At 44.3% G+C, this 10595-nt stretch overlaps 1 protein-coding gene across 7 annotated transcripts in view; it reads right to left on the bottom strand.

Moving 5' to 3' along the window:
- dlg1b (discs large MAGUK scaffold protein 1b) overlaps positions 1 to 10595 on the bottom strand; it is a 74597-nt gene that overhangs the window by 27671 nt on the left and 36331 nt on the right. For all 7 annotated transcript variants that reach the window (XR_008831085.1, XR_008831083.1, XR_008831084.1 and 4 more), the window contains exons 6-13: positions 3540 to 3626; positions 3283 to 3336; positions 3131 to 3181; positions 2718 to 2842; positions 1570 to 1739; positions 1225 to 1361; positions 366 to 504; positions 1 to 68 (exon numbers count right to left, since the gene is read on the bottom strand). The exon at positions 1 to 68 is cut by the window's left edge and continues 65 nt beyond it. Coding sequence is in view for 4 of the 7 variants with exons in the window: in XM_056410519.1 (XP_056266494.1) it covers positions 1 to 68; positions 366 to 504; positions 1225 to 1361; positions 1570 to 1739; positions 2718 to 2842; positions 3131 to 3181; positions 3283 to 3336; positions 3540 to 3626 (831 nt within the window). In the remaining 3 variants the exon portion in view is untranslated. The remainder of the gene's footprint in view (positions 69 to 365; positions 505 to 1224; positions 1362 to 1569; positions 1740 to 2717; positions 2843 to 3130; positions 3182 to 3282; positions 3337 to 3539; positions 3627 to 10595) is intronic.

The following is a 10595-nucleotide window of genomic DNA, read 5'->3' as shown; positions in this document are numbered from 1 at the left end:
CGGGGGGAGGGGCTGCCCGGGGAAGGTGGGGGGGCTGATGTGGTTCTCCGTGTGCTGCTGGGAGAACGCTGCAACACATAGAGACACGTCACACCTGACCTCACCTGGAGCGCTGCCCTCTGATTGGACCAGGAGCCTCTGGGGGGGTTCACGTGGAATATCAGAAATATTAAGAATATATTTAATTTAAAGGTTAAATATCTAAAACTCATTAGAACATAAATTACATTTCGAGAAAGAAATTTGTATCCAAATAAATAGGCACAAATATTTCAAAACTTAAATACAATACTAGAAGAAGAAGAACAAAAAGAAGAACAACAAGAAGAAGAACAACAACAACAACGAGGAGGATGAGGCCTCACAGCTGGTGAGGTCTGGGGCTCCGCCCCCCAGGTAGAGGCTGCTGGGCTTGGCCAGCTGCAGGTAGACCACGTCAGGTGTGTTCTTCAGGGCCGTGACGGCGTGTTCATGACTCACCTCCTCCAGGCAGGAGCTGTTCACCTGAGGAGAGCACGGGAACTACTGAGTACACGGGAACTACCGAGTACACGGGAACTACCGAGTACACGGGAACTACCGAGTACACGGGAACTACCGAGTACACGGGAACTACCGAGTACACGGGAACTACCGAGTACACGGGTACTACCGAGTACACGGGAACTACCGAGTACACGGGAACTACCGAGTACACGGGAACTACCGAGTACACGGGTACTACCGAGTACACGGGAACTACCGAGTACACGGGTACTACCGAGTACACGGGAACTACTGAGGAAGTACTACACAGAGAGTACTACTCTACTACTGACTCTCGTGACTCTGACTCTATTGACTCTACTGACTATAGTGACTCTCCTACTACTGACTCTACTGACTCTTCTACTACTGAATCTTCTACTACTGACTCTACTAACTCTTCTACTACTGACTCTTCTACTACTGAATCTTCTACTACTGACTCTACTGACTCTTCTACTACTGAATCTTCTACTACTGACTCTACTGACTCTTCTACTACTGACTCTACTGACTCTTCTACTACTGACTCTACTACTGAATCTTCTACTACTGACTCTACTGACTTCTACTACTGACTCTACTGACTATTCTACTACTGACTCTACTACTGAATCTTCTACTACTGACTCTACTGACTATTCTACGACTGACTCTTCTACTCCTGACTCTACTGACTCTTCTTCATGGACGTCTTACAGCCAGCAGCTTGTCTCCGATCTGCAGCGTTCCGTCTTTATGTGCAGCTCCTCCTTCGATGACCTTGGTGACGTAGATGCTGTTGTCTCCCGGGATGTGCTGGTTCCCCACGCCGCCTGCTATACTGAAGCCCAGACCTGCAACACACCAGGACCAGGACCGGGACCGGGACCAGGCTGTTAGAACCATCATGGTGCACTTCACAGTAAAGATTCATTTAACACACGTCAATGCTCAGAACCACATTTTAGGAAACGTAGTTCTGGATCCTGGTCTCCTGCTGGACCACGAGACCCCCTGAGGGATCCAGACCACCTGGACCCTCCACTCAAGCCTTTCGCTCACCTTTGGGTCCTTTCACCAGTTTGAGCTCCATCACTTTCTCAGCGACGGGTTTCCTCCGCCGGACGTAGAGCCGGACCAGCGAGCCGGCCTCCTTCAGGGCCTCCACGGCGCGGCTGTGGGTCACGTCCCGGACGTCGGCCTCGCTGACCCTCAGGATCACGTCGTTGACCCTGAAACCACGACTCCGGTTACAAAGGTCACCGCCACGACCACCGCGTCCCGAGACCTCGACACGTTTATTTACGGTGATCCCGATGTGACGCCCCTGTTAGATGCTACATCGTTAGCGTAGCATCGATCAAACCGGACCTCATCATTGGCTCGAGGGTCAGCTCGCCGAGAAACCAACGAAGCACGGAATGAGACGCTCTACTCATCGGCGTCATGACGAAGCTTCTGCATCATCTTCATCATTTGGGCGGATGAATACGCAGTTATCAAGAAATAGTTCCAGCCTGTTGACAGATTTCCTTCTTCTCGTCTTAAAAACGAGGAGAAATCGTGTTTGAGATAAACTTCATAACGTAAACGACGTCGTTCTAAATCGTTTCTCTGCTTTCATTTGAATGTAAGAGTTTCATCTCCATGTCAGGATTATAACGTGTTTATTGGTTCACGTTTCATGAAGATGAGTTTTATAGCTTTCTTTCCTATGAAAATACACGTACCTCTGTTTTTAATACACGTATATATTTCCTATAAAGAAGTTGTGTTTCTGTCGGCCATATCGATCTCTTATTGCTGTTGTCTTCCCTGTCGGTCGCACAGTCTGCTGGGGGTGATCACATGATGCATTATGAATGAAGGAGGCGCTGCAGGGGATTGTGGGTAATGGACACCACGTCCTTTAGAAGTGAGGACTGCCCGATGCAAATGCCACGCTCTTGGAAATGTCCGTTTCTGTTTATTATTTGCATTTACCTCTTTAATATATTTCCAGGTTTCCATATTAGATGTTTACTATTTGCATTAGCACTCTGTGATTCTTTTTAAATGGAAAGTGCTTTATGAATAAAATGCATTATTATTATTAAAGTTGTGCAGCGTGGTTGGGTAACTTAAATGGGTCACTGGCACTTTAAGTGTGTCTTAAAGGACTCACTAAAGTTGGTTAACTTAAATGGGTCGCTGGCCCTTTAAGTGCTCACCTGAGCCGTCCGTCCTGGGCGGCGGCCCCTCCAGGTATGACCTTGGTGATGAAGATGCTGGGGTCTTCCCCGATGTGAGGGTTGTCCGTGCCGCCGGCGATGCTGAAGCCCAGCCCCGAGTTCCCCTATCGACCAATCACAGGAGGGCACGTGTTAACGAGGACACTATTGTTATAATTATAATAATGATAATAATAATAGTGATAATAATTATTATAATAATGATAATAATAACAATAATAGTGATAATTATTATAATAATAATAATACTGATAATAACAATGATGATAATAATAAAAAGGATGATAATAATAATAATGATGATAATAATAATAATGATAATAATAATAAGATCAAACGTTAGACTTTCTAAATGAAGAAGAGGTTCTCAAGTATCTGCTGCGTGTCCTCACCCTCTCCAGCGTGATCTCCTCGTACTCGTAGTCAGGCTCCGCCCCATTCACCTGCACACACACACACACACAGACACACACACACACACACACACTCGTTGTCGTCACAGTCACGTGGACAGGTGGGTCTCTGGAGGTCGTAGTGGACTCACATAAGGGGGCGTGTCCAGACTGTCTGTGTTGACCACCACTGGGGGGGGGTTAGCCTGAGGGGAGGAGACACGTCATCTTCATCATCATCTTCATCATCATCTTCATCACGACCATCACATAGCCTCCTATCTTTTTAAAGTAGTGACTCCGCCCCCAGGGGGGAGGAGCTTAACTCTGACATGATGAAGAGCAGCAGCCACACGATGATGGAAACAAGAGGAACACGGGCGAAGTAAACAAACAAACAAACAGAAACCTGTGACGTTGGAGGGGTGACGGCGGTGTTGGTGATTGGCGAGCCGGGGGTCGCCGTGGTTATGGGAGAGGGCGGGGCTTCTGCCTGCTGGAGGGGGGGGGGGGGGGTCAAAGGTTAGACACACAGTGAAGATGAGGAAGATGAGGAAGAGGCATGGATGTGTGTCGATGTGTTTACTTTCCTCGTGGTGAGGACACACACACACACACACAGGTGTCAGACTGGTTCATCCAATCCCAGGAGGCCGCTGCTGTGATTGGCAGGTCACTGACAGTTCAATGTCCTGATTATTTAACAGCCGTTATGAACCCCGACGGCCCACATCAGCACTGAGGGGTCAAAGGTCACCGCGGTCCAGCACTCATCGATTGGGGGAAGTGACCTCTGTTGCGCAACAGGCCACATCGAGCGCATCGATCCGGCAGCCCTACTTCTGTGGGGGCGGGGCTTAACTGTGGAGGGGCGGGGCTTAACGGCTCCCACAGAATACAAAACGCTTTGACGGACACGTCACATTCTGATTATTTATTTTAACCATCGGCACATTTTATCTTCATAAAAACAAATGTTGAGTCAATATAATATTATTTCATATATATATATATACACATATATTTATACGTATATATATATACATACATATATACACATATATATATATATTAGGGCTGTCAGCGTTAACGCGTTAATCTATGTGATTAATTTGGCCGCGATTAACGCACTAAAATATTTTAACGCAATTAACGCAACTTTGTTTACTTCCGGTGTCGTTGACGTTGTTGCACTCCTGTGAGTGTCAAGCCGCGGCAGTACGCCTCCTTCCTCCCGTCTGCTCCGCGATATTCACAGAGAAGCAGAGGGCGACGTGTCGGTGACGCGGGGCGGAAGGGAAAGGGGACTTTGTTGTTGCTCCGCCCGATGCGCGCGCAGACACGCCGGCATGGAGCTCTGCGGCGAGACGGAGAGAAGAGTGACCGACACTAGAGACAGAATGACATGCTGCTGGAGAGACGACCAACAACAGACGTTTAGTTTAATACAAGAACAAAGACGTCTCTAAGGAAAGAACCGTACATTACTTCTGCTGGAGAGACCAACAACAGACGTTTAGTTTAATAAAGAACAAAGACGTCTTTAAGGAAAGAACCGTACATTACTTCTGCTGTAGAGACGACCAACAACAGACGTTTAGTTTAATAAAGAACAAAGACGTCTCTAAGGAAAGAACCGTACATTACTTCTGCTGGAGACGACCAACAACAACCGTTTAGTTTAATAAAGAACAAAGACGTCTCTAAGGAAAGAACCGTACATTACTTCAGCTGGAGGCGACCAACAACAGGCGTTTAGTTTAATAAAGAACAAAGTCGTCTCTAAGGAAAGAACCGTACATTACTTCTGCTGGAGTGACGACCAACAACAGACGTATAGCTTAATGAAGAACAAAGACGCGTCTCTAAGGAAAGAACCGTACATTACTTCTGCTGGAGGCGACCAACAACAGATGTTTAGTTTAATAAAGAACAAAGGCGTCTCTAAGGAAAGAACCGTACATTACTTCAGCTGGAGGCGACCAACAACAGACGTTTAGTTTAATAAAGAACAAAGCCGTCTCTAAGGAAAGAACCGTACATTACTTCTGCTGCAGGCGACCAACAACAGACGTTTAGTTTAATAAAGAACAAAGGCGTCTCTAAGGAAAGAACCGTACATTACTTCTGCTGGAGGCGACCAACAACAGATGTTTAGTTTAATAAAGAACAAAGGCGTCTCTAAGGAAAGAACCGTACATTACTTCTGCTGGAGGCGACCAACAACAGACGTTTAGTTTAATAAAGAACAAAAGCGTCTTGAAGGAAAGAACCGTACATTACTTCTGCTGGAGACGACCAACAAGGCGTTTAGTTTAATAAAGAACAAAGACGTCTCTAAGGAAAGAACCGTACATTACTTCTGCTGGAGGCGACCAACAACAGGCGTTTAGTTTAATAAAGAACAAAGGCGTCTCTAAGGAAAGAACCGTACATTACTTCTGCTGGAGGCGACCAACAACAGACGTTTAGTTTAATAAAGAACAAAGGCGTCTCTAAGGAAAGAACCGTACATTACTTCTGCTGGAGAGCGACCAACAACAGGCGTTTAGTTTAATAAAGAACAAAGGCGTCTCTAAGGAAAGAACCGTACATTACTTCTGATGGAGGCGACCAACAACAGACGTTTAGTTTAATAAAGAACAAAGGCGTCTCTAAGGAAAGAACCGTACATTACTTCTGATGGAGGCGACCAACAACAGACGTTTAGTTTAATAAAGAACAAAGGCGTCTCTAAGGAAAGAACCGTACATTACTTCTGATGGAGGCGACCAACAACAGACGTTTAGTTTAATAAAGAACAAAGACGTCTCTAAGGAAAGAACCGTACATTACTTCTGCTGGAGAGACCAACAACAGACGTTTAGTTTAATAATGAACAAAGACGTCTCTAAGGAAAGAACGGTACATTACTTCTGCTGGAGGCGACCAACAACAGACGTTTAGTTTAATAAAGAACAAAGGCGTCTTGAAGGAAAGAACCGTACATTACTTCTGCTGGAGGCGACCAACAACAGACGTTTAGTTTAATAAAGAACAAAGACGTCTTTAAGGAAAGAACCGTACATTACTTCTGCTGGAGGCGACCAACAACAGGCGTTTAGTTTAATAAAGAACAAAGACGCGTCTCTAAGGAAAGAACCGTACATTACTTCTGCTGTAGAGCGACCAACAACAGACGTCTAGTTTAATAAAGTACAAAGGCGTCTCTAAGGTAAGAACCGTACATTACTTCTGCTGGAGGCGACCAACAACAGACGTTTAGTTTAATAAAGAACAAAAGGCGTCTTGAAGGAAAGAACCGTACATTACTTCTGCTGTAGGCGACCAACAACAGACGTTTAGTTTAATAAAGAACAAAGACGTCTCTAAGGAAAGAACCGTACATTACTTCTGCTGGAGACGACCAACAACAGGCGTTTAGTTTAATAAAGAACAAAGACGTCTCTAAGGAAAGAACCGTACATTACTTCTGCTGGAGAGAGACCAACAACAGACGTTTAGTTTAATAAAGAACAAAAGCGTCTCTAAGGAAAGAACCGTACATTACTTCTGCTGCAGAGGCGACCAACAACAGGCGTTTAGTTTAATAAAGAACAAAGACGCGTCTCTAAGGAAAGAACCGTACATTACTTCTGCTGCAGAGACGACCAACAACAGACGTTTAGTTTAATAAAGAACAAAGACGCGTCTCTAAGGAAAGAACCGTACATTACTTCTGCTGAGAGACGACCAACAACAGACGTTTAGTTTAATAAAGAACAAAGGCGTCTTGAAGGAAAGAACCGTACATTACTTCTGCTGGAGAAGACCAACAACAGACGTTTAGTTTAATAAAGAACAAAGGCGTCTCTAAGGAAAGAACCGTACATTACTTCTGCTGGAGAGGCGACCAGCAACAGACGTTTAGTTTAATAAAGAACAAAGGCGTCTCTAAGGAAAGAACCGTACATTACTTCTGCTGGAGAGCGACCAACAACAGGCGTTTAGTTTAATAAAGAACAAAGACGTCTCTAAGGAAAGAACCGTACATTACTTCTGCTGGAGGCGACCAACAACAGACGTTTAGTTTAATAAAGAACAAAGGCGTCTCTAAGGAAAGAACCGTACATTACTTCTGCTGGAGGCGACCAACAACAGACGTTTAGTTTAATAAAGAACAAAGGCGTCTCTAAGGAAAGAACCGTACATTACTTCTGCTGGAGGCGACCAACAACAGGCGTTTAGTTTAATAAAGAACAAAAGGCGTCTCTAAGGAAAGAACCGTACATTACTTCTGCTGGAGGCGACCAACAACAGACGTTTAGTTTAATAAAGAACAAAGGCGTCTCTAAGGAAAGAACCGTACATTACTTCTGCTGTAGAGGCGACCAACAACAGGCGTTTAGTTTAATAAAGAACAAAGACGTCTCTAAGGAAAGAACCGTACATTACTTCTGCTGGAGACGACCAACAACAGACGTTTAGTTTAATAAAGAACAAAGACGTCTTGAAGGAAAGAACCGTACATTACTTCTGCTGGAGGCGACCAACAACAGGCGTTTAGTTTAATAAAGAACAAAGGCGTCTCTAAGGAAAGAACCGTACATTACTTCTGCTGAGAGGCGACCAACAACAGACGTTTAGTTTAATAAAGAACAAAGACGCGTCTCTAAGGAAAGAACCGTACATTACTTCTGCTGGAGGCGACCAACAACAGACGTTTAGTTTAATAAAGAACAAAGGCGTCTTTAAGGAAAGAACCGTACATTACTTCTGCTGGAGACGACCAACAACAGACGTTTAGTTTAATAAAGAACAAAGACGTCTCTAAGGAAAGAACCGTACATTACTTCTGCTGGAGGCGACCAACAACAGACGTTTAGTTTAATAAAGAACAAAGGCGTCTCTAAGGAAAGAACCGTACATTACTTCTGCTGGAGGCGACCAACAACAGACGTTTAGTTTAATAAAGAACAAAGTCGTCTCTAAGGAAAGAACCGTACATTACTTCTGCTGGAGGCGACCAACAACAGGCGTTTAGTTTAATAAAGAACAAAGGCGTCTCTAAGGAAAGAACCGTACATTACTTCTGCTGGAGGCGACCAACAACAGGCGTTTAGTTTAATAAAGAACAAATACGTCTCTAAGGAAAGAACCGTACATTACTTCTGCTGGAGGCGACCAACAACAGACGTTTAGTTTAATAAAGAACAAAGACGTCTCTAAGGAAAGAACCGTACATTACTTCTGCTGGAGGCGACCAACAACAGGCGTTTAGTTTAATAAAGAACAAAGACGCGTCTCTAAGGAAAGAACCGTACATTACTTCTGCTGGAGGCGACCAACAACAGGCGTTTAGTTTAATAAAGAACAAAGGCGTCTTGAAGGAAAGAACCGTACATAACTTCTGCTGAGAGACGACCAACAACAGACGTTAGTTTAATAAAGAACAAAGGCGTCTCTAAGGAAAGAACCGTACATTACTTCTGCTGGAGGCGACCAACAACAGGCGTTTAGTTTAATAAAGAACAAAGGCGTCTTGAAGGAAAGAACCGTACATTACTTCTGCTGGAGGCGACCAACAACAGACGTTTAGTTTAATAAAGAACAAAGATGTCTCTACGGAAAGAACCGTACATTACTTCTGCTGGAGGCGACCAACAACAGACGTTTAGTTTAATAAAGAACAAAGGCGTCTCTAAGGAAAGAACCGTACATTACTTCTGCTGGAGGCGACCAACAACAGGCGTTTAGTTTAATAAAGAACAAAGGCGTCTTGAAGGAAAGAACCGTACATTACTTCTGCTGGAGGCGACCAACAACAGACGTTTAGTTTAATAAAGAACAAAGACGCGTCTCTAAGGAAAGAACCGTACATTACTTCTGCTGGAGGCGACCAACAACAGGCGTTTAGTTTAATAAAGAACAAAAGGCGTCTCTAAGGAAAGAACCGTACATTACTTCTGCTGGAGAGGCGACCAACAACAGGCGTTTAGTTTAATAAAGAACAAAGGCGTCTCTAAGGAAAGAACCGTACATTACTTCTGCTGGAGGCGACCAACAACAGACGTTTAGTTTAATAAAGAACAAAGATGCGTCTCTAAGGAAAGAACCGTACATTACTTCTGCTGAGAGGCGACCAACAACAGGCGTTTAGTTTAATAAAGAACAAAGGCGTCTCTAAGGAAAGAACCGTACATTACTTCTGCTGGAGGCGACCAACAACAAACCTTTAGTTTAATAAACAACAAAGACGTCTTGAAGGAAAGAAACGTACATTACTTCTGCTGGAGGCGACCAACAACAGACGTTTAGTTTAATAAAGAACAAAGACGTCTCTAAGGAAAGAACCGTACATTACTTCTGCTGGAGAGCGACCAACAACAGACGTTTAGTTTAATAAAGAACAAAAGACGTCTTGAAGGAAAGAAGCGTACATTGCTTCTGCTGGAGACGACCAACAACAGACGTGTAGTTTAAGAAAGAACAAAAGGCGTCTCTAAGGAAAGAACCGTACATTACTTCTGCTGGAGGCGACCAACAACAGACGTTTAGTTTAATAAAGAACAAAGGCGTCTCTAAGGAAAGAACCGTACATTACTTCTGCTGGAGGCGACCAACAACAGGCGTTTAGTTTAATAAAGAACAAAAGGCGTCTCTAAGGAAAGAACCGTACATTACTTCTGCTGGAGGCGACCAACAACTGGCGTTTAGTTTAATAAAGAACAAAGGCGTCTCTAAGGAAAGAACCGTACATTACTTCTGCTGGAGGCGACCAACAACAGGCGTTTAGTTTAATAAAGAACAAAGACGTCTCTAAGGAAAGAACCGTACATTACTTCTGCTGGAGAGACGACCAACAACAGACGTATAGTTTAATAAAGAACAAAGACGTCTCTAAGGAAAGAACCGTACATTACTTCTGCTGGAGGCGACCAACAACAGGCGTTTAGTTTAATAAAGAACAAAGACGTCTCTAAGGAAAGAACCGTACATTACTTCTGCTGGAGAGATGCATAATAAACAGACAGATAATAATAATAATGATGATAATAATAATAATGATAATAATAATAAGATCAAACGTTAGGACTTCTCTAAATGAAGAACCGTAGGTTCTCAAGCATCTGCTGACGCGTCCTCATCTCTCCAGCGATCTCCTCAGCACTACAGTCAGGCTCCTACCCCATCTACCTGCACACACACACACACACAGACACACACACACACACACACACTGTCACACGCGGACAGGTGGGTCTCTGGAGGTCGTAGGACCACATAAGGGGCGGTCCAGAATTGCCCCAGGCAAGGACCACCACTGGGGGTTAGCCTGAGGGAGGAGACACCACCGATCATCATCTTCATCATCATCTTCATCATCCATCACATGTGCCTCCTCATCTTTTTAAAGTAGTGGACTCCACCCTCAGGGGGTTTCAACCTTGATGAAGAGCAGCAGCCACACGATGATGATGGGAAA

The sequence above is a fragment of the Pseudoliparis swirei genome, unplaced genomic scaffold (assembly GCF_029220125.1).
Source record: "Pseudoliparis swirei isolate HS2019 ecotype Mariana Trench unplaced genomic scaffold, NWPU_hadal_v1 hadal_25, whole genome shotgun sequence".
In the NCBI taxonomy this organism is placed as follows: Eukaryota; Metazoa; Chordata; class Actinopteri; order Perciformes; family Liparidae; genus Pseudoliparis; species Pseudoliparis swirei.
Note: the sequence above shows the minus strand (reverse complement) of the source record. Positions and strands in the feature narration are given on the sequence as shown.